The sequence below is a fragment of the Asterias rubens genome, chromosome 15 (genome assembly GCF_902459465.1).
Source record: "Asterias rubens chromosome 15, eAstRub1.3, whole genome shotgun sequence".
Taxonomy (NCBI): Eukaryota; Metazoa; Echinodermata; class Asteroidea; order Forcipulatida; family Asteriidae; genus Asterias; species Asterias rubens.
Window position 1 is genome coordinate 7,266,611 of NC_047076.1, and position 23,371 is coordinate 7,289,981.

General features: G+C 40.1%; 1 protein-coding gene across 1 annotated transcript in view; it reads right to left on the minus strand.

Moving 5' to 3' along the window:
* Window positions 1-578: 578 nt before the first annotated feature.
* The window catches only part of LOC117300231 (vascular endothelial growth factor receptor 1-like), a 60,705-nt gene continuing 37,912 nt past the window's right edge, over window positions 579-23,371 (minus strand). The window contains exons 6-24 of the mRNA XM_033783957.1: window positions 22,919-23,221; window positions 21,479-21,766; window positions 20,672-20,844; window positions 19,639-19,819; window positions 16,956-17,273; window positions 16,083-16,466; window positions 14,975-15,301; window positions 13,939-14,262; window positions 13,166-13,444; window positions 11,284-11,384; window positions 9,809-9,989; window positions 8,532-8,636; window positions 7,660-7,770; window positions 6,688-6,989; window positions 6,032-6,154; window positions 5,207-5,277; window positions 4,290-4,430; window positions 3,349-3,454; window positions 579-2,967 (exon numbers count right to left, since the gene is read on the minus strand). Coding sequence (XP_033639848.1) covers window positions 2,065-2,967; window positions 3,349-3,454; window positions 4,290-4,430; window positions 5,207-5,277; window positions 6,032-6,154; window positions 6,688-6,989; window positions 7,660-7,770; window positions 8,532-8,636; window positions 9,809-9,989; window positions 11,284-11,384; window positions 13,166-13,444; window positions 13,939-14,262; window positions 14,975-15,301; window positions 16,083-16,466; window positions 16,956-17,273; window positions 19,639-19,819; window positions 20,672-20,844; window positions 21,479-21,766; window positions 22,919-23,221 — 4,721 coding nt within the window. The 3' untranslated portion in view covers window positions 579-2,064. The remainder of the gene's footprint in view (window positions 2,968-3,348; window positions 3,455-4,289; window positions 4,431-5,206; window positions 5,278-6,031; window positions 6,155-6,687; window positions 6,990-7,659; window positions 7,771-8,531; window positions 8,637-9,808; window positions 9,990-11,283; window positions 11,385-13,165; window positions 13,445-13,938; window positions 14,263-14,974; window positions 15,302-16,082; window positions 16,467-16,955; window positions 17,274-19,638; window positions 19,820-20,671; window positions 20,845-21,478; window positions 21,767-22,918; window positions 23,222-23,371) is intronic.

Below are 23,371 nucleotides of genomic sequence, written 5' to 3' on the forward strand. Positions count from 1 at the left end.
CTCAATTGGTCGCCGAAGGTTTGAGATATTAATGGAAGAAAAAACACCCTTGGCACACATAGTTGTGTGCTTTCAGATGCTTGATTTTAATGTTTTAGGTCTCAAAATCAAATTCAAATATTTTAGTGGAAAATTACTTCTTTCTCACAATGTTTTATACTATCAACAGCTCTCCATTGCTCGTTACCAAGGTAAGTTTTTATGCTAACAACTAGTTTGAGTAATTACAAATAGTGCCCAGTGCCTTTAAGCACAAAGGGGTCATTGTAGTCGCAAGAAAAAGTGGAAAAACCCAAATGAGTTTTCACTGTTTGCAAACATCAGTTCACCCTCACAATATCACAAATAATTGTTTTACTTATTTTTTCAAAAACTATAGCATTTCAGGCAAAAATATTTGGAGAGAAGTTTTTACCGCCATGACCATCTTTATACAATGTAAGTAAAGTGCACATCTGTGCACGCTTATTTATTCAACCTTAAAGGCACTGGACACGTTTGGTAATTAACAAAGACCAGTAATCTCACTTGGTGTATCTCAACATATGCATAAAATAACAAATCTGTGAAAATTTGGACTCAATTGGTCATTGAAGTTGCAAAAAAATTATTACAGAAAAAAAACCCAGCCTAGTTTCACAAATTTGTGTAATGTAATCCAATGTGGGTTTTTTCACACCAAATGGATTATAATTTCAAGTAGTCAAAACTCTCTTAACATACGGCTCTGCAGTTCCCGACTTTCTGCCTTCAGTACTCTATAATCTTTGAATGAAACTAATTTGTTTTAAAAGCCTGACACTCGAATAAATCTCGTTACGAAATATAATTTGAAGCCTGCGAGCTGCAAGCAATTGAACAATTTTTACGCAAGATGTAAAAGTTCTAGAACTAAACAACACCAAATCACAAGATATACTAGATGGAAAAGCTTCCATAATTTTCATAGAAAATATTGAATTACACGCAACAACTCTCTAACAAGTTGTCAGTTTTTGTTTTTGTTTCTTAATCTGGGATACACCCTTACTTATTAAAATTTGTGTTCTTCTTGTACAAAATTTAAGTTAAAAACCCAAATTTCAGGCGATGGTTTTTATCTGTTCGTCAGCATCAACAGAAATAAATAAAACTTATAAAATACTATCTTTGTATATAATGAATAGGGTAGATGGCCTTAGCTTTCGATCCAATCCGGACCTTCTTCAGAGGCATAAAAACTTTGTATACATATAAAAAATAAAACAGTAAGATTTTTTACCTGCTAGGAGGCTTTAGTCAAGTTTAAAATAAAAGCAGTCAACTAAAACCATTGGAGACAACTTCTTGTTGGAGACAACTCTCTTGGTTTGACTCTGAAAACATGCTTCGTTAAGCCGGCCTCAGGTCGACCTACGATTTCCTTGCGCTCGCAAAACCGTCGGCAACAAGCAGACTAAGTATGCTCAGGTCACAATAACTGAGAAATCGTGCGCCTGCAATTGGTTCCTGACCGTCGGGATCATGTAGTACAAGTTAAAATTGTTCTACTCTTGCCAACGTTCATTTTTTCGAGCGGCAACTGTTTCAGATTGTCTTTAAATCGTTGCAGTTACGCTCAGATCGTAAATAATTGCCAACTGAAACGTTCCCGATGGTCTTAGCTCAGGCGTAGTGTGATCCTGAAATGTAAGTCGCCGACTGTTTTTTGTTGACGCAAGGTCGACCTGAGGCCGGCTTTGCACGTAGTCAAAACATGTGAGTACCTGCAGCTGTAGTTCACTCTTTCACGTGTATCTTTCTCTTCTTAAAAAAAAGTAACAAAATCCCTGACAACAATAGATGGATTGTACATTGCATAATCGACAGCAATATTTGGTGATAAACAATGGAAAAGTACACGTGTGTACGCGCTGCGCACAACTCTTAGCCAATGATAGCCTTTCAATCAAAGATGGTGGTCAATGACGTCATGTGCAATCCTTACAGCCCTGATCAACAGAACTCTACCAACGAATAAAAATCTTGCAGATCCAATTTTCGCACTCTTGTTATTTATATCGGGGGAATGTTTCACGTGACTCATCAGACGTACACTGGCAGGACTGGTGCATTCGGCTCCGGAGACTCGCCCCTCGTCAAAAGTGTTTCGGTCTCCGGGGACCATGACGTGGTCGATAGATCTCGCTTCGATAGTAGCGGCTTTGTCGACCTGAAATCGTTTTCCGCAAACCCATCCAGTGACGTCGACGACTGAAGATTTCTTGCCGGGAGTCGCGGCTTCCGTAAAAGCGACGAACCCTCTGTAGGGTCCTGGGGAGTGTCATTCTTGACCTCTGTGGTCGTATTGGGGGTCAATCCAGGTCGTGACCCTTTGATGGACGAGTAAAGGTGATTTCTTTCCCCTTTGTTGGGGTCATTCGGTGTTTGGCGAGTCCCTTTGATTGATGCGTAGGTGTGAGGCCTACACTCCTCTGGAGTGTTTGGATTCTCACTGGAGTTTGTTTCATTGTTTTCAGTGTTTTCATAACTTTGTTTGACTGGCTGCGGCCGTTTCACGGATGAATAAATGTGGGGTGGTTCCGTACCATTGTTGTAGGGATCCTCTGGCAAGAATTTAGGCAATTGCACTCTGTCCGCTACGGGGGGACCCTGTTGCGAATTATTTCCGCCGGGTCGGAACTCGGCGTATCCGCCTGTCGGAAATTCCTCCTGAAATAAGTCCGACTTGGCACGCTGATCCTGTTTGGGTTCTTGGCAAGGTGATGTTGGTGTTGGGCTGTTGCACTTTGTGTCGTCCTTTAGTGTTGGGCTCATCTGGTACCTGACATCGCCCTCCTCTGTCATGTCGGTCGGGTCGTCCGACTTCGGTTGCCCGGTATCCGGCTCCTCGGTAAGCGTATCTGGTTTCTGCTTAGCGGCTGATTTAGCAAAGTCCAGCTCACAGTACATGCCATCTGTATACGGTATATTCAAGTCAATGTACTCCTGTATCAGGGAAATAATTTAGACAACACATGATTTTTTAAGAAAGGTACAAAGTTAATTAACTTAAGTACTGTACAAATTAGTTTACAACTTTTGAAATTTTCTATGTTGGATGATTTTAATACATGTCAACAAGCGGTTAAGTGCACCAGACTCAAGTTCTGGTAGTTAAGTCATCGGAGTGTGGGTTCGAATCCCGAGCATGACACTTGTGTCCTTAAGCATGATGCTTCACTACAGTTGCTTCTGTTCAAACCAGGGGTACAAATGGATACCGGCGAGGGTAGAGGTTGACATTGCGTTTTAAAAAGCCTTCGCAGTGCAAAGGCAGCATGCAAGTTTTGACTTACTCACTGGTCTTATTTTGAAAAGGTCCCTTACCTGTCTGGTATTTGATTCTAGCTGATTCCCAAATTGTTCAGCGAGCTCGGAGAACATGGGCCTTTCTTTGGGTTCATCTCTCCAGCACTCAAGCATCAACTCATATCTGAGGAGAACAAAACCAAAAGAACAAACTTACATTCGCTGTATTCAGAAAACAGTTAAAACTTCAGATATATATCTAGACATAAATGTTTGTAGATAAAAACAAGGTTTTTGGTGTAGCCATGTCCCTATTAGCAGACTTTGTGCTTTCACAGAGAACATTATGTAAATCAGTCTTTGTCAAAATTAATAAATAAGTCTTTATGTAGTGGCTCCAAAGATCTGCAAATTTGAAGAAAAAAAACTTAAAACATTTTTAAAACATTTTATACCTACATGTATGAAGCCAACCCCAGTGCTTTTTGCATTAAACACAGGAACGAAGATATAGCTTTTAATTTCGACCAGAAATGTAGTAAAGGCAGTGGACACTACTGGTAATTACTCAAAATAATTATTTAGCATAAAACCTTCCCTGGTAACAAGTAATGGGGAGCTGTTGATAGTATAAAACATTTTGAGAAACGGCTCCCTCTGAAGTAACATAGTTTTCGAGAAGGAAGTACTTTTCCAAGAATTTGATTTCGAGACCTCAGACTTAGAATTTGAGGTCTCGAAATCAAGCATCTGAAAGCACACAACTTTGTATGACAATGGTGTTTTTTTTTTCATTATTATCTTGCAACTTCGATGACCGATTCAGCTCAAATTTTCACTCGTTAGTTGTTTTATGCATATCATTAAGATACAGCAAGACTGAGAAGACTGGTCTTTGACAATTACCAATAGTGTCCAGTGTCTTTGAATCTGTGCAAAAGTTGAGCAGGCTTTTAACAGACCAACAATCTGATGTAATAACTGTGTTAAAAAGATAAGTAGTGATTCTTTTTACTTACACATCCTTCGGGGCATTATCCGGGCGTGTCATTCTGTATCCAGCTTTCATCTTATCGTAGAATTTCTCGTCGACTTGGACACCGGGGTATGGGGAACCACCCATGGAAAACACTTCCCATGTGAACACACCAAAAGACCAACTACAAAGGGTAGTAGTGAAAACACGGTTAGAATCTTAAAGGGAAGGTACACATTTGGTAATTGTCAAAGACCAGTGTTCTCACTTGGTGTATCCCACCATAACCATAAAATAACAAGCCTGTGAAAATTTGGGATCAATTGGTCATCGAAGTTGCGAGAAAATGATGAAAGAAAAAACACCCTTGTTGGACGAATTTGTGTGCTTTCTGATAAGAATAAAAGACTTCTAGCTGGAAGTCTTTTATTATTTTACCTCTTTCTCAAAAACTATGTTACTTCAGAGGGAGTCGTTTCCCACAATGTTTTATACTATCAACAGGTCGCCAATGCTCGTTACCAAGTAAGTTTTTAAGTTACGTGTACCTTCCCTTTAAACAGACTATATTTTAAACATGTAGATTGTGAAAATTCAAAGGATGTTTTTGGCCAGGCCTTTAATTTCACAGTAGACTGCAGGCCTGAAGACAGTGATTTGACAGGCCAGTAATATATCGTGATGATTTGTCTGCTCAGACTACAAGGAAATTAGTGCAATTTTTGGGGGTTTTATCAAACTGCTTTTGCATACTTCGGGGCTCCTGAGGTTTATTGATGAAGAAAGTTCTCCAAAGCATTTGTTTTGCAAAAAGAAACATTAATTTTCTAAGCAAAACATTCACTTGTCGATTTGAAGTTTAAACTTGTATGCGTTTTTAATTTAATGACCTTTTGATGGTTATATCAATAAATGGAAAAGATCCTTTATTAAAGAGAAAGTGATGAACTCAATGCTTACATGTCGCTGTACGTTGTGAAGACTTTATCAAAGATGGCTTCCGGTGCCATCCATTTGATCGGAAGGAGCCCCTTCATGAGAATAAACAAGAACAAAGAATACATTTACAAACTTTTTTAATTTTGTGGTAGACCCTCTTATGAAATATAAACTTCCTCTTTGAATAGGAAGGAGAGGTCAATAAGGGTCAATGCTAACAAAAGTATGTCAATAATTTGGTGACACATAGGCCGTGTCCGAATTGGTGGCTATGGCTGCGGCTACGACCGTTGCCAGGGGTGTTGCTAAGGGCGTCCTATACTTCAATGCATGACGACGCGGCGATCCGGCCGTAGCCGTAGCCGCCAATTCGGATACGGCCTTAGACAAGCAATTATTATCAATATCAGAGCAACTAATTTTATTAGAGAAAAATTCAACCAGACAGTGAATCACTCAGGGTCAACAAAACACATAGACTGGTCTCATCTTTATCTTCAAGGATAAATACAGGCAATGGTCTAACAGAGCCAGTGATTTCATTGGATACAATAATTCCATATCTGTGTTATGATTGGTCAGAGTTGATATTTGGCAGCTGTACTTTCGACCGTCTGCATGCAGCGTGCACAATTTTAAGCTTTATGTGAACATGCACGTCAGATTTGACTGCGTATCTTCATTTGAAATGAACGCAAGGTCAAAGGTGCATTCAGAAAAGGATTAATGCAGACTTCTGGCATAATTCACGAGCCTCAAAGTGTTATGTCAGATGTTTAGGCTACAGAACACAGTCCCTCTAGAGAGTGCTATTAGACTAGTCCCCTACTCAACAAAAAAACTCACTTTGCCACTGCCGATGTAGTCTGCGTCATGATATATACTGCGGGATAGACCAAAATCACAGATCTTCACGACATTGTTTTCAGCGAGTAGAACATTACGTGCTGCTAAGTCTCGATGTATACACTGGAAAGTAAAAGATTTTAAAAAAAATTTGAACGTTCAAGTTCAGACAGCACCATTGAAATTAGAAAACAATTTGTGGGAGGTAAAAAAGATTTCTGATTGAAAACGAAGGAATCACCACTGAGTATTAGCAGCAGCAATGGACACCAGGGCCTAATTTCATAGCGCTGCTTAACGGTAAGCACATTTGCGTGCTTACTGTAGCAGAAAAATTTGCTTAAGCCGTAGCGTATTTCACAGGTTAGCAGAAAAATTGGGCGGCCATATTGTGTGTTTACTGTGGATTTGCATTGTGACGTCATTTATTTTCGTGCGGTAAGCACCGGAAGGTTAGCATGCCCTTTCGTGTGCTTACGGTTAGCAGCCCTATGAAATAGAAGTTGCACAGTAAGCACAAAATCTGCCGCTAAGCAGTGCTATGAAATTGAGTCCAGAGCAGTTGCAGTAAGAAAAAAAACAGCAGAATCATCGATCAGCATACAAAAAAAGCGTCAAGAAAAACAACCACCTGCAAAAAAACTCAAACCACCCACCTTCCTCGATGCCAAGAACTCCATCCCTCTAGCCACTTGGAAGCAGTAGCAGACGAGGTCCTCCACCATCAGTGCCTTCTCAGCGACCCTCTTAGCCTCCTTGTCGACCAACTCATACTCCACTGCAGCCGGCTCGCTGACGCACGCCTCCTTCAGGACCAGGTCTGCATAGTTCAACTCGTTCATCTCGTTCTCTTCTTGCTCACTCTTCTGCGGAGTTTTCTGGAAGTTGTCGCGCTTGGAGCGGAGGTAATCGCAGAGGTTACCGTACGGACAGAACTCGACAATGACCAGAGGAGAGGCTGGAGATTTTGAAAGAGAAATAATCATTACATGAATTTCCCATCAGCCAAAAAGCTTGAATAGAAGAACAGAATCTAACAGCAGGTAATTATAAAAATGAAACATCTGTGGCCAGTGGAGAACTTACAAACATTGTCCCAATGCTGCTGACAAACAAAAACACATTAATGTGTGTTGTGAATTGCATGTAAAAGAACCCAGTACATTTATCGGAAAGAGAAAGGGGTTCGCCCTGGTGTTCCTGGCTGTGGCTGCTGTATGCGCCATAGCACCGTGTAAACCCTTATAAGGTGCTAAATAGTTGGGTCTCAGAATTCCTCACTGCAATCTTACTGAAAGTTTGTATATACTCAGCGCCTTGAGTACCTTGTTCGGTAGATCAAGTGCTGTATAAGACTTCGATATTATTTTTTGTGAATGGCCCCTAACATATTGAATATTTGGCCTCTTCTTACTTTCTTGTGTGCATGCTCCCAGAAAGGGAGAAGTCAATAAGGGTCAATGCTGCTAGAAGTATGTCAATAATTTGATGAAACATAGACTAGCAACTACTAACAATATTAGAATAACTGTGTGTGATTTTATTAGAGAGAAGATCAACTAAGAAGGTCAACAAAACACAAAGACTGGTCTCATCTTGAATATATTGATTATTTGGCCTCTTCTTACTTTCTTGTGTGCATGCTCCCAGAAAGTTGACAACGTTTAAGTGATGTCCAACTTGAATAAGCATCTTCAATTCTCCAAGCAGGGCTTTACGATCAACATAACTTGAGTCAGCTAGACAAAAAGGAAAAAAACATAACAAAAACCTGTCATAAGACGCCTACATCAGCTTTTGAGAGTATAAAGCATCTTGTAAAAAGATATCAGTTTGTTTTCCCCTAAATTTGAATCTGAGAACCATTACTGCGTTAACATTTTTCAGATTGTGTATTCCTATGAGGGATTAGTCTTTTTGTGTGGACATAAATCGCTCCGCCGTTTAAAAAAAAACATGACTACCTTTTGAAATGAAATTTCCACGTGTAAGTTTAAAGCCATTGGACACTTTCGGTAAACAGTATTGTCCAAAGGCCCACACTTCGTGTATCACAACTTATATATAAAATAACAAACCTGTGAAAATTTAGGCTCAATCGGTCATTGGAGTCGGGAGAAAATAACTGGAAAACCCACCCTTGTTTTCGCGCGTTTCGCCGTGTCATGACATGTGTTTAAAATAAATCTGTAATTCTTGATATCGAGAATTGATAATTGTTTTGATGTTTTCTCAAAAAGTAAAGCATTTCATGGAATAATATTTCAAGAGAAGTCTTTCACCATTACCTTCTGTAAACCCTGTAAGTTATTTGTAAATCTGTGAACTTTTATTTTTTTTCTGTTCCGAAAGTGTATAATGGTTTTAACTGTGTACATCTACATTTATATTGGGCCCTAGAGTCAAAGTTCCCCACCACCTTTTTTTAGACTAACTCTAACTAAACTAGTATTCCAAGATATATCAAAAAGGAAGTAAAGTGAAGATTTAAAATACTTACATTTTACTGTTTTAACAGCCACAGGGACATAACGTTCATTGTGATTAATTCCTGCTGCCACGCCTTTCAAAACCACACCAAACGCCCCTTGACCAATCATAGAACCTGAATAAATAAGAAATTCACCCGGTCAGTTCCCCTTGTGGCTTTTTAACTGATATCTGAAGTTAAAAGTTGCATCCCCTTAAGGTGAACCCCCCTGGCTGCTGATTCCCAAGTTGTACCGTAAACTTTGGTGTCATACATGCATAGATTTATATATAAGAACTAGAGCGCGCACTGGCCTATATACGCGCCCCGGTATGCGAGCAGGCGGCCATTTTCTAAGTTGACAAAACAGCTATCTCACAGCGTGTGTTTGAGCGGCCATTTTGTAAGTTGAACAAACAGTATCGCGTGAGCGTTCAATAAAAAAAACCTCAAACGTGTATTTCATATTCAACGCGCGTGCAGAATGACGCGCTTGTCATCTTGCGGTCCCGTGGCGTTTGTGCACGAATGATCACTCGTGCGCCCTCTAGTTCTTATATATAACTCTATGGATACATGTACCTGTACCTGGCTATACGGCAGTACCAGCTAGAACGACTTCTGGCTGGCTCCCCCAAACAAATATATTGAAAATAGAGAGACCGTAACAATAGCTACGTTGGTAGAGTGCCGTTGTCCCAGGGAAATCTGTCTGCCGGAGATTCTGTCCCCATATGTAATAATAATAATTATAAATTTATAACGCGCACATATCTGTCTCAATAGAGACACCCAAGGCGCACAAAAAAGAAAATCAATGAAACATTTAACAGAAAACTTAGTAAGAACGCTTACTTATGTGACCTTATATGTGACCTGACACCACAAAATAAGCTGACAGCCGGAATTTAAAAAAAATAGCTATTGACATTTCTGAATTCTGCACGTCAAGAGCTTTCCAATGGTATATAATACTTGGGGTAACAATAATCCTCAAAGCCGACACAGCTTGTGGAAACAAGACAGTTCTCACTTATCTGTTAGAAAGATTTGACTTCGAAATGGCACAGTGCGACTTTTAGCTCATTTCGTCGCGACAGGTCACATATGGGAAATTAAAATGGGCTGGAGGAGGATGATTCAACAGAGGGCGCTATCGGATGAAGTACACAGTTTGCCCCTTGGGGGGGACCGAATTTTCGGGGGGACAGAATCTCCTGCCACACCGAAACAGTTACCTTCATTGATGTGTCGTCCCTTGATTAGTTATCCTAAACTAAGCAGCGCGGGTAATAAGAAAAACTCACCTAATTTGAGACGATCGCGGGGAAACTCCCACTTGGGGTCAAAGGGCAAATGGTCGGCAAACTCTTCCCTGAAGGACATGCGGAATGGGGACATGGGGACCCGAGGCGACCGGGGATTCACAGGGAACATCTCCACGTCCTGTTGAGAATTCCGCTTGGCTTTACGAGCCAAAAGGCGCATCTACAAGAAGAAGAACAATTGTGAAAACGGGATGGAGACCGACCTGGGACTGGTACTCGAACCCACACTCTGCTGATCAGAAACACCAGAGCCCAAAATTTATGGCTCTGCTTACCGCCGAATTCTGCGCTTAAAATCACCATTCTCTGCTTGTGCAGCAAGGGCCAAATTACTGCGCGAGCGTAGAATGCCCTAGTGATTCAAACGCACGCGCACAAGCCAAAATTCCCTGTTAACCCGAGACGCCTTATATGGCGCACGTATCTACCAACAAGGTACTCAAGGTGCTTAGTATTTACATATTTACAGAAATATAGGTTATTGAATAAATATAAATTCTGAGACCCAATTATGTAGCATCTTAAGGGTTTACAAGTTGCTACTGTGCATTCAGCAGCCACAGCCAGGAACACCGGGGCGAACCCCTTCTCTTTTCAATGTGCACTGGGTTCTTTTACATGCGTTACACAACACATGGGACCAACGGTTTTACGTCTCATCCAAGGGACGAAGCAATGGTTAAGTGTCTTGCACAAGGACACAAGTGCCACGACTGGGGATTCGAACCCACACTCTGCTGATCAGAAACACCAGAGTTTGAATTCGGTGCCCTTAACCGCTCTGCCACTTCTATTGTACTTATATTTCTTGTGTAATTTTTACTGGAATTATAATGAAATGCCTCCTCGAACAGGCTGGTCCTTGAGAGAACGCAATACAAATTCAATAAATTATTCAGATTAATCTAAAGACAGCAAAAAAGTAACGCAGCTGTTGTAAAAGCACCTATAATTTAAAAATTGTTACTCGTATTCTAAAAATGAAAATACACGGAGACGGAAAATTTTATTACGGTGATTTTGACACCTCATTTGTTACAATCGGTCGAGTATTGTTGTCGCGGTAAGTGCTTACAGGTGAAAAGTGCCCATTTCGATTGTTGCAGTAACTCCTATTGACAAGACCAGGGGCCAATTTCATAGAGCTGCTTAAGCAAAAAATTTGCTTAAGCACGAAAATAGCTCGCTTATTTTTCACATGTTACTGGCAAAAATTTAATGCCATATACATTGCTTGAGACTGGTATTTAGCTGTTGTTTACTTAGCATAACAATTAAGTTGAGTCTTGGCCGGTAATCTGATTTTACTAAGCAAGGATTTGTTTTGCTTAAGCAAAATTTTGTGCTTAAGCAGCTCTATGAAATTGGGCCCAGGGTGTCTCAAAATTCCCGCTATTAGCTTCACGCTGAATCAGAGGAGAGACCAATCATGTCAATACAAGATTAAGCCTTACCCGTTTGAATGTGGCTAACAGGCAGAGGATTAGGATTAAGATGATGGTTCCGACGCTGATCCCACCCACTAAGAGAGGCACCAGCAAGACGTCTCCATATACTGAAACAAAAAAATAAAGACATAAGTCATGGTTATTGTTAAAGGGTTTTGATACCTTTTGTAGATCAAGTTTTTGGCCATGACATGGATCCCTACTGTGAATGACGATGTATGTAATAAAATTTACCTGTAATTTACCTGTAATTTACCTGTAATTTACCTGTAATTTACCTGTAATTTACCTATAATTTACCTGTAATTTACCTGTAATTTACCTATAATTTACCTGTAATTTACCTGTAATTTACCTGTAATTTACCTGTAATTTACCTGTAATTTACCTGTAATTTACCTGTAATTTACCTGTAATTTACCTGTAATTTACCTATAATTTACCTGTAATTTACCTGTACAAGTTTCATCTTCATTAGTTGTCAAGTTTTTACAGGGCCATTATTTCAGGGGAGGCGCCTAAATCCAATGTACATGCTAAAATATATTTTGTCTCAAATTATTTTTGTCAATTTTGTTTGATCTTTTTTCAAAACTACAGCACTTCAGCAAGTAAGTTTTCTATTATCACTATCTTTAAAGACACTGGTCACTATTGGTTATTGTCAAAGACCAGTCTTCTCACTTGGTGTATCTCAACGTATGTATCTCAAAATAACAGACCTGTGAAAACTTGGACTCAATTGGTTGTGGAAATTGGGAGATATATAGTAATGAAAGAAAAAACACCCTTGTCACACGAAGTTGTGTGCTTTCAGATGCTTGATTTCTAGACCTCAAAATCTAATTCTGAGGTCTCAAAATCAAATTCAAATATTTGAGTGGATAATTACTTCTTTCTTGAAAACAACGTTACTTCAGAGGGAGATGTTTCTCACAATGTCTTATACTATCAACAGCTCTCCATTGAATGTTACCAAGTATTTTTTTATGCTGATAATTATTTTGAGTAATTACCAATAGTGTCCAGTGCCTAGTGTCCAGGGATAATGGAGAATTTGGAAGATTTGCGGAAGTTAAAGGATTCGGGTACTTTTTCAAATTGTCCACAGATTTACATTAAACTTACAGGGTTTGAAGATAATGATAGTAGAAAGCTTCCCTTCAAGTATTACTAACTGAGGTTGTGTAGTTTTTGAGAAATGAGTAAAACAAGTCACAAAATAATTTTCGTCTTAGGAAGACGAAAATTATTTTAGCATGTAAAATCCCATTAACCAGTTATGATATTATACCAAAACCATATCATAACTGGTTAATACGTTTTTACATGCTAAAACTGAGACGAAAATTATTTGTATTACTCATTTCTCAAAAACTACAGCACCTCAGTAAGTTAATTTTGATGAGAAGCTTTCTACTATCATTATCTTCAAACTGTGTAAGGAACACGTTGCCTTGGATCGGTCGAGTTGGTCTTTGAAAAGCGTTTGTAACCGTTTGTCATAAAATGCATATGGGTAGAAAGATGTTGTAAAAGTAGAATACAATGATCCACACAAACATGTCTCGAAATTGCATGGTTTTCCTTTTACCTCGTCGATTAACACGGCGGCCATTTATGGGAGTCAAATTTTTGACTCCCATAAATTGCCGACCGTGTTAGTTCGCACAGTACAAGGAAAACTTTTGTGTGGATCATTGTATTCTACTTTTAAAACATCTTTCCAACCATATGCATTTTATAAATAAACGGTAAAAAAAATGCTTTTTGTAGACCAACTTGTCCGATCCAAGGCAACGTGTTCCTTTAACGTAAATCTGTGGACATTGTGTTTTGTGTTAAGAAAAAGTACATGTACATACACCCTTAACGGTGCTCAACTTACATATGATGACTGTCACCTCAGCCTCTACCTCATCGAAAATGTTCCTAGCAACGCAGAAATAGTTGCCTCGGTCGACCTGCTTCAGTTCCTTGAAGGAGAGCGCCCTCTGTGGGTTATCGTACAATTCCAATGGAATTGCCTTCTTTTCCCCGGTGTCCTGCTGCTCTTTCATCCAGGTGATGGTGGGGGCCGGCTCCCCCGTTGTTTGGCAAATTACGGTCAGATTTTCCCCCACTTTTCTTGTGACCACATCTTCTTCAATAAATGCGGTTGGACCCTCTGAAGCCGAAAAATAAACACAATTCTGAACTTTAACTACAAGGGCCAAGTTCATAGAGCTGCTTATAAGCAGAAAATATTGCTTAGCAGTTGCCTTCTAAGCAGTAACGGGCAGGATACCAATCACAAATTGTACATGAAATATTGTAGTTTAGCTAGTAACCGTATTCTGGTAAGCATAATTTTGTTGTGCTTAACTACTTTTTGCCCTTAAAGCAGCTCTATAAAATCTGGCTCAGTTTTATATAGTAACGGACTGCTGAAGACATTTTATCTGTGTGAGCTGGGTAAATTGGCCAAAGTTTGAAATATATTGAGAATTTTCGGAGTTTAAGTTTGCAGTACAAAATAATAAAAAATTGTCATGCTGCGATGTCAAACTTTTAGATCGTGGGTCAAGAAAAAGAAACACCAGAGCTTGAGTCCACTTGGCCAAGACACGCCCTATGATAAATCCTAACAACATGACAGACACACAAGTTCCGTTTCGTTACCTCCAATGTGAACCCTGCCCTCGCTGCCGACTCCGCCGCCCGAGTTTGACACCAGGCAAAGATAATTCCCTCCGTGGGCCTCTGTAATCTCCTGCACCAAGAACAGATGTGACACCACGGTGTAGTTCTCCCTCGAGAACGTCTGAATGTCGCTGACGGTGGCGTTCATGGTGGTGATCGGTTTGGCCTCTTTGTACCAGGCGAGAGTAGGGATAGGATCCCCCGATGCATGGCACTCCAACTTGAACGTGATGGGGAGTCCCTTGCTTCTGTCCAGGTCATAACGTGGCTTTAAACCCACTGTGATTATTGGCGGTATAATATCTGTATTAACAATAATGAGAAGATTAAGGGAATAAGAAGGCGACAAATTCTTGAATGGCCATTTGAAACTGGCATGAACATGGCTGAACGATAACGAACCGAGCCGAAGTTGAAATTCCCTTTTTAATTAGCGTAAACCTTCTCTTTAATAAATGCTTTTATAGCTTAGCCGAAGATAAGTAAGTTGCATCCTAGTTCTTTGTAGTTCTAGCCCCCCAGAAACCAATCAGTACGATAAATTTGCTTTCCTTTATCAATAATTTAAAAGACGCTATGAACAAATAGAGAAGGCAGGAGAGATGCTTATAGGCAGTGGACACTATTGGTAATTACTCAAAATAGTTATTAGCACAAAACCTTTCTTGGTAACGAGTAATGGGGAGAGGTTAATGGTACAAAACAATGTGAGAAACGACTCCCTCTGAAGTAATGTAGTTTTTTAGAAAGAAGTTATTTTCCACGAATTTTATTCCGAGACCTCAGATTTAGAACTTGAGGTCTCGAAATCAAGCATTTGAAAGCACACAACTTCGTGTGACAGGGGTGTTTTTCTTTCATTATTATCTCGCAACTTCGACAAACGATTGAGCTCAAATTTTCACAGGTTTGTTATTTTATGCACATGTTGAGATACACCAACTGTAAAGGCTAGTCTTTGACAATTACCAATAGTGTCCGTCTTTAACAAGTATAAAATTTCTCAAAAACAAACCTTTCACATTAAGCTGGACATCATACACAACTTGACGTTCCCCATTGCTGCGTTGTCGCGCACGACACCGGTACACTCCAGAGTTGTTCCTCAGAGCGCCCTCTATTGACAGCCCAGATTGATAATGGTACCCGGTCGTCTCGGTTGCCCCAATCCTGAAAGCGTCACCCGCAATTTTGACAGACGCCGAAGTGTTGTCAGTGGGGGCCCATTCCCAGACCAAGTCATCCGAGAAGGCAAATTTGTTAGCTTTGCAGGTCAGAGTAGTCTGGTCGTGGATGTAGACCGTTCTTACTTGCTGTGCGGCCGGAAGAATCGTCCTCAAATCTGGCGGGAAAGAAAATTACAGTCAGTAGGATTTGAAACTTTGCTTGGTGGGAGTCTGAAGCCTGGGTCATACTTCCTGCCATGCAAATGCGAAGCGAATGTTGACGTCACAAACAGTTGAGCTGTGCTCCTTTTTCTTGTGAATTCGTAGCAAAAACAGAGTGGTGACGTCAAATTGGCTTTGCATGCGCATAATCATGAAGTATGAAACAAGCTTAACTAGGTGAGGGTTGCGGTAGCACCATGTGTAAATCTGGGCAATTGACATTTTAATGTTTTCTCTCCTGAAGACGAACAGAGCATACTGATCGAAATGTTGAGTTGTCAACCACCGGTTCTTTTCAAAAGAGATTTACACATGGTGCTACCTCACGCCACACCTAAAAATCACGGTCCAACCAAGGACATTAATTTTGAAGCACAAATGCTTTTCTGTGACAAATAAATGTATTTCTACATATGAACTTAGAGAATTTCGAGAAAGATTCTGCTATAGCTTTTTAATTTTATACCACAGGCCAATTCGGCTGGTTAGTAGTTTTTTTTAATAATTAAAATAGCCTACAGAAAAAGCTATCTGCCCATCTCACTCTCTGTTTATGTATTTCCACTTCACTGCTTATGTTATACTAAATACCTGTTTATGTGTGTTGTGTTTACATTTAGCTTTCGAGAAAGACTCTGCTAGGATCAAAACATTCGCCAATAACTTTTCTTTTTTCATTTACACCATAGGTTTGTTTGTTTGGTTGGTGAGCAGTTTGCACCAGCTAACTCTTACCTGTAGGCCTGTACACAAGGACTTCAAACCCCAACTCCTGGATCTTACTGGACGGAGACATCGCCAGGCATCTGAGAATCCCTGCCTGCCCCAAATCCCGGACCGTCAAAACCGATTCAATCTTACGAGCGGGAGTCATCAAATTCTCCGTCACACTACTCTCCCATCCCAGCCTTGCGATCGGCACCCAGCCGTTTTCGTCCAGTAACGAGTCGCCAACCTCGGTGCAGAACTCGTCCGGGCAGGCCTGCCAGTACCAGGCAACATCAGGCAAGGGATTGCCCCAGACGTGGCAAGTTACGTGGTTGTCCTGATGGGTGTAGAAAAGCGGCGGATCATGGAAAGTTGGCGCTGGGCTGACCGTTAAGTTCACCTCTGGAGGTTCTGTAAAACAAAATATAAAAAGTTCACTTTTTGACGACGTAGCATACTCTCTGATCAGGGGGAAAAAAATAAGCAAAATAGTAAAGCTGATCAATATAAAATTTGATTTTAAGGTATTATACAGGATTGGCAAGGATGAGCAATTTCAGTCTGAATTTTAGTCTCAAATCTTGTTGATTATAAAGTTATACTAGAACCATTTTGCTGTTCAAAAAAAGCACACTAAAAACAAGTTGTTTGCGCAAAATACACATGTACATGTAAGTTTGTGGGTAGGTGAAAATTTTGTGTCACAAAATGGCGAGCAGTGTAAGTTCACAATTCAAATAAATTAAATTCAATTCAATTCAACTCAATTCAAATCTTTATTCATCATGCCCAGCACGAAAATCACTTGTAAAGGAAAACCACACAATTTTGAAGGATATTTGTATGAATCACTATATTCTACTTTAAAAACATCTTTCAACCATATTCATTTCAACTTACCCAGAATAACAACTTGAGCGCTAAGGTTCTTCCTTTCGTACCCGTTGGTGGCCGTGATGGTGTAGGACCCTCCGTCAGCCACCGATAAATTCTGGAGGCATGCAGAAACGATCTCCACGTGCTCTCTGAGCGGTTCTCTCATTACTGAAAACAGAGGGTAGGTCTCGTTTGTCATGTTGACACCATCTTTGCTCCACAGGATCGATGCACTCGGAAATGCTTCCACCAAGAACGCAACGCAGACTTCAGTTTCCCCTTCCAGCACTTCGAAGGTGTCTTGGTCGGCAGGGTAGTGGGAAAGAGTCGTATAGCCGCTCCCTGTAAAACCGAAGGTACACATTTGTTGACCGAGTTTAGACTTAAAGGCAGTGGACACTTTTGGTAATTACTCAAAATAATTATTAGCACAAAACCTTTCTTGGTGACGAGTAATGGGGCGAGGTTGATGGTATAAAACATTGTGAGAAACGGCTCACTCTGAAGTGCCAAAGTTTTTGAGAAAGAAGTAATTTTCCACGAACAATAACCAATAGTGTCCACTGCCTTTAAAACCATTTAAAGGGAAGGTACAGCACAGCGAGATGGTAAGCGCTGTGAATGTGCGTCGTGAAAATGTTTTGGATTGTAAACAATTAATAAATAACAGAAAAACAAACCAGAAGTTCTTCTCCGAAATATAAAAACAAAGAAAAAACACTTATGATTATTTTTTTATAGCGTATCGATAGCGTATCAGCGGATCAAAAGGGTGTCGGAATTTGTTGCGTGTCGGCCCGACACGCTATTTAATGCCCGGCCAGAACGCTTGGAAGGTATATAATTGGTAATCAGTCTTAACATTGATGCTAATAAATACTTCCTTGGTAAGAAGACCAGCAGCTTTCAATAGTATAAAGCATTTTGAGAATCATTTCACTTCGTGGTAATGTGGTCATGAAAAGAGATGTTGGTTTTGATCCCCTAAGAATTGAATCAGAGAAACGTTACTGTCAGACACGTTTCTTAGATTGTTCATTCCAACTACGGATGAATCTTCCTGCCTGGACATAACCACTGTGGATTTTCTGCAATATTTCAAAAATGGTGCAACCTTTTTGTAATGATGTTAGTTTTATTGTGTATATCCAAAATTATCTACAGGCAGTGGACACTATTGGTAATTACTCAAAATATTTGTTAGCATAAAACCTTACTTAGTAACGAGTAATGGGGAGAGGTTGATAGTATAAAACATTGTGAGAAACGGCTCCCTCTGAAGTGAAGTAGTTTTCGAGAAAGAAGTAATTTTCCACGAATTTGATTTTGAGACCTCAAACTTAGAATTTGATGTCTCAAAATCAAGCATATGAAAGCACACAACTTAGTGTGACAAGGGTGTTTTTTCTTTCATTATTATCTTGCAACATCGACGACCAATTGAGCTCAATTTTTTCACAGGTTTGTTATTTTGTGCATATGTTGAGATACACCAAGTGAGCAGACTGGTCTTTGACAATTACCAATAGTGTCCAGTGGCAGTGTCTTAAAAAAAATCATGCTTTCACACGACTCAACTTAAGTTCTTTCATGAGAGAGAAACCGCCCTCATCACAAGGCCAATGTATGATTAAAACAATAACTCAGTGACATGGAGTAATGATATGTTGAAGCGATTTGAGAAGCCCTTTAGGTGTGAAAAGCGGGATATAAAAACCGATTATTACTATACTTTTTGTTAACATCAAATTTTTGCCAAGTTACCAGTTTTTTAAAAAACAAACTCTACCTGGCAAGTAGATTGAGACACTTTTACTCTGTTGACATTTGAGCCTAATGCTGTGTTACTACATATGTTATCTTGTGTTAAACATATAATCATATACGCATCATCATTTAACTCTATATATGCATGAGCCAAAAATAAGTTTGTGGTTTAAGTTGACCTTGCCACATCAGTTGTTTAAAAAAGTTTGTAGCCTTTAAAAAAAGTTTGTAGCCCTTGCTAGAAAGTTCTCAAGAGGGAAGATGTTGTAATAATACTTACAAAGGACTTGTACAAGTCTACACTCATGTTTATTCATATGCTAGTAAGCCCAGTGTATGTCACACAACCAGTTCTACAGTTATTCAATAAACCATTGTGTTTCAACTTTATAACAACAAGTCTCCAACCTTGTAACTATGGGTATGTTCAGACAGCGTACTAAGTTAGACCCGAACCGGTTTAACTTTTACGAGCAGCAGGGGGTGATCGTAAAAATAAAACCCCTTTGCGTTCAGACAGAACTGAGTTAAACCTGAATCGGTTTATCTTGGTTTTAAGAGGTCAAAGAAAACGCGACCCCGTTACTCTAACATCCTGTTTATTGTCCTGTTCATTGGTCACTGTGTGTTTACGTAATGATTACGGAGGTCAATGGGTCACCTGTTGTGAGTTAAACCGGATGTGGTCTTTTTTATTCTGTCCACACACAGTGTTAAAAGATAAACCCGAAGCGGTCTAAAGAAAAAAAAACCTCCCTGGACGGTTTATCTTTTGTGGGTTGAACTCAATTCGGACTAACTTAAGATCCGTTCAGACACATTGAGTTGAACTCGATTGAGTTGAACCGCGAGTTAAACCAACTTTAGTACCGTGTCTGAACGCACCCTATTACAACATACATGGTGTTACCGCAAACCAAATGTACATTACCAGACTCACCTATTACACTGACGCTGTCACTTATGGTCACATTGGTCTCCTCATTATAAATGTTGCAGTAGAACAACCCGTTGTTTTTCAGCGAGACTTTGTGCAGGGTCAGGTTGCTGAAAAATCTTAGTAGGACGCCAATGACCACGAGATCTCCAGGTTTGACCTCTACGTTTCCCGGCTCCTCATTCTAAAGCAGGTGGAGAATAAGAAATATTTGTTATATCAATTGTAATAGGTCATTTACATATAGCCCTAGCGCAGCGCCCTCGCTTGAACTCAAGACATTATCTATTGTCACCTTATATTTTCCAAGGATTAGTGGGTCATTCATACCACAGCACTGGTACAACCAACATCATTATCTGTTCTGTGGCAAATGATACATTTATATTTAACACTATTAAAGACACTGGACACTCTTGGTAATTGTCAAAGACCAGTCTTCTCACTTCGTGTATCTCAACATATGCATAAAATAACAAACCTGTGAAAATTTGAGCTCAATTGGTGATCAAAGTTGCAAGAGAATAATGGCAGAAAAACGCCCTTGTTGCACAAGTTGTGTGCTTTTAAATGCTTGATTTCTAAATTCAAAATCTAATTCCGAGTTCTCAAAATCAAATTCAAATATTTAAGTGAGAATTACTTCTTTCTCAAAAACTACTTTACTTCAGAGGGAGCTGTTTCTCACAATGTATTATACTATCAACAGCTCTCCATTACTCGTTACCAAGTAAGGTTTTATGCTAACAATTGTTTTGAGTAATTACCAATAGTGTCCAGTGCCTTTAAGCATCTTAAAATAATGCATTATCAGAACAAAAGTCAAACATTTAATGTCTAGTTATTGTTCTTACTCTTCTTATAAAGTTCCATTTTCATTTATTTGTTGTTAAAACCCACCTGTTGATTGGGGAAGAAGAATTTGAAAGATTTAAATAATGCATTATCAGAACAAGCGTCAAACATTGAATGTCTAGTTATTGTTCTTACTCTTCTTATAAAGTTCCATTTTCATTTATTTGTTGTTAAAACCCACCTGTTGATTGGGGAAGAAGAATTTAAAAGATGGGAAAGCATTGTAGTTCCATCCCCTGTATGCCAAAAGGGGGATTTCCACACTGCACATTATGTTGAGTGGTCCTGTGCCTTGGACCAGTTGCCGCGGTGATAGGACCATATCTGTCTCGAATAGGTTCTCTCCCTGTGTCCCTAGATAAAGACAAAAATAAATCATTGATTTCATCAGAATTAATAATAAATAATAATAACAAGCTCTTATATTGCACATCGGCGAATAATTGATTTTTTTTTAATTCATGGGACTTCTCTACTATCGCAGAGTAGACTTTTGTCTACTGGTACAGTACATGTGAGGGTAGAGATTGTTGATGCCGGATATTTTACAGCAAACTGTGCAGGTGCAGCCAGTTGATTGCGGAGCAGCATATTCCTAAGGAGTTACAAACAACTTCTGGTCCAGTATAATTACTGTGCAACAGGACCTGTGGTCTAGTTGTGATTTTTCCTGATCACGGAGCCCAGGGTATGTTCATCAGGTACACATCCCTTCAAAATTATAGGCTTCTGTGCCTGTCATTTTTCTCATGCAGGTTTAAAACAAAAAATTGTTATGCAAGTCGCCAGACACACAAGGCCTGAAGGCTACTTCAAGGTGTGGGCTACAATCTATTTTTTTACTCCTGGGGCTGAAATAGGGGAACCCCTATACAGTCCATACGGATGTAGGCTTGGGTATCATCAATCAAACGCCTGGCTGGCTGATATGGTAAACTCCTACAGCAAAACCACAGACTTGAAAGACACAATATGACTAGTCACCTACCTGCCTGAAGCAGCCGAAAGTTTGTGAACTGCCTGAAAACCTTACACAAGGCCGACAGTTTCCTCGTCTGGTTGCTGAGGTCGACACTGACATTGAAGCCGACCTTGGGGTCGTACACCTCCGTCCAGGTCAAATCGGGAACAGGATCCACCGAGATTGTGTAGACAATGCTGAGTTCTATGGAGTCGGTTACACTGGGATCACTGACTCGACAGGGAACTATGAACGATCGACTGTCGTTCTTGAGACTTACATCATTGGCGGCTGGAAGAATGAGCTGTTTGGGATCTAATCAATGGAGACATAGACAAAAGAAACCAACAAAACAAGCGTTATTACTGTCTGCTGGTAGAGATTTGTGGAGATGTTTAGCTTCAAATGTAAAAAAACAAAGTTTGCTGTTGCAAACTGCTTACCAACCAAAAGGACCTACAACAAATAATTAAAAGCCTATCATTTAGATAGGCTAAATGACCATATAAACAGATATACCGGTACTGTTGTAGCACCATGTAATAGTTTACAAGGTGATGTGGCGCAATATGTGGCCATACAAACCAGGAACACTGGGGTGAACCCACTTCGCTGTGTACTGGGTTCTTTTACATGCATTACACAACACACAGGACCAGCAGCTTTACGTCCTATCCAAAGCATGAATTGGTATTGTTAAATGGCTGGCTTAAGAACACAAGTGTCACGATCAGAGCCCAATTTCATCGCGCTGCTTAGCGGCCGATTTTGTTCTTACCGTGCGATTTCCATTTCATGGCGTTTCATAAGCACGCATAATGCATCCTTATCTGATGGTGCTTATCGCACAAAAATAAATGACATCATAATGCAAATCCATGGTAAACGCGCAGAATGGCCGCCCAATTTTTCTGCGAACCTGTGAAATATGCTTGCACGTTAGCAAATTTTTCTGTTACAGTTAGCATGAAAATACCGTGAAGCAACACTATGAAATTGGGCCCAGGGGGTGTCGTGGCCCAGCATATAAGAGCATGGAACTCAAGCAACCTCTGGTGTTTCTGTTCAGCAGAGTTAGGGTTCTACACTGAGCAAGACACTTAACTTGAATTGCTTCTCTCCACCAAGGGGTAAATGGGTACCTGTGTGGACAGAGATGGTTCTTGATTGGTTTGCTTGGTAGCGCATAATTGGCAGCACAGGCTGTATATAAAAGGGAGCTGAGATGGTTTAAGGAATGAATGTGACCTGGGGTGGATTTCACAAAGGTACTAAGAGATAGGACCAGTCCCAAGTTAGGATAAGTAACTGGTCCTAACTTAGGACCAGTCCTATCTCTTAGCATTGCCTAGGACTAGTCCTAAGTTAGGACTACCTTTGTGAAATCCACCCCAGGGGTACAAATGTTGGAAGCGCTTTGAGACGCCCTGTGCTTTATATAAACCGATTATTATTTGTATAACTTACCCGTAGATCGAACAAAGACATATACAGTTGCTATTAACTGAGGGTCATCATAAATGGCGTAGCGTGTAAACTTGCAACCATACTCCCCAGTGTCCAGCCAGAGTGTGTCATCGAGACTCAGAACATTCCGGTACATGGGGTCCGAATTAGGAGACTGGCTCAGTGTCTCCACTGTTTGCATTCTGCTCGCCACACCGTCCGGAGTGAACCAGTACATGGGTTGGATACCTGTGCAGACTAGCTCAAGTCTACTGTCAGTGTCGATGACAATTTCTTGGGCGTCCATGGCAATCTGGGGCCTCACTACAAGTTACGAGACAGAGTTTCGTTTTTACAAAAATACCAAATTAATCAGTTTGTTTGTTGAGGGTTCAATTTTGGGGCGGACGACGAAAATTTTACTAGAAGGGGATTTGAACCAGTTGTTCTATATATATGCAAGTTGGTAGACAC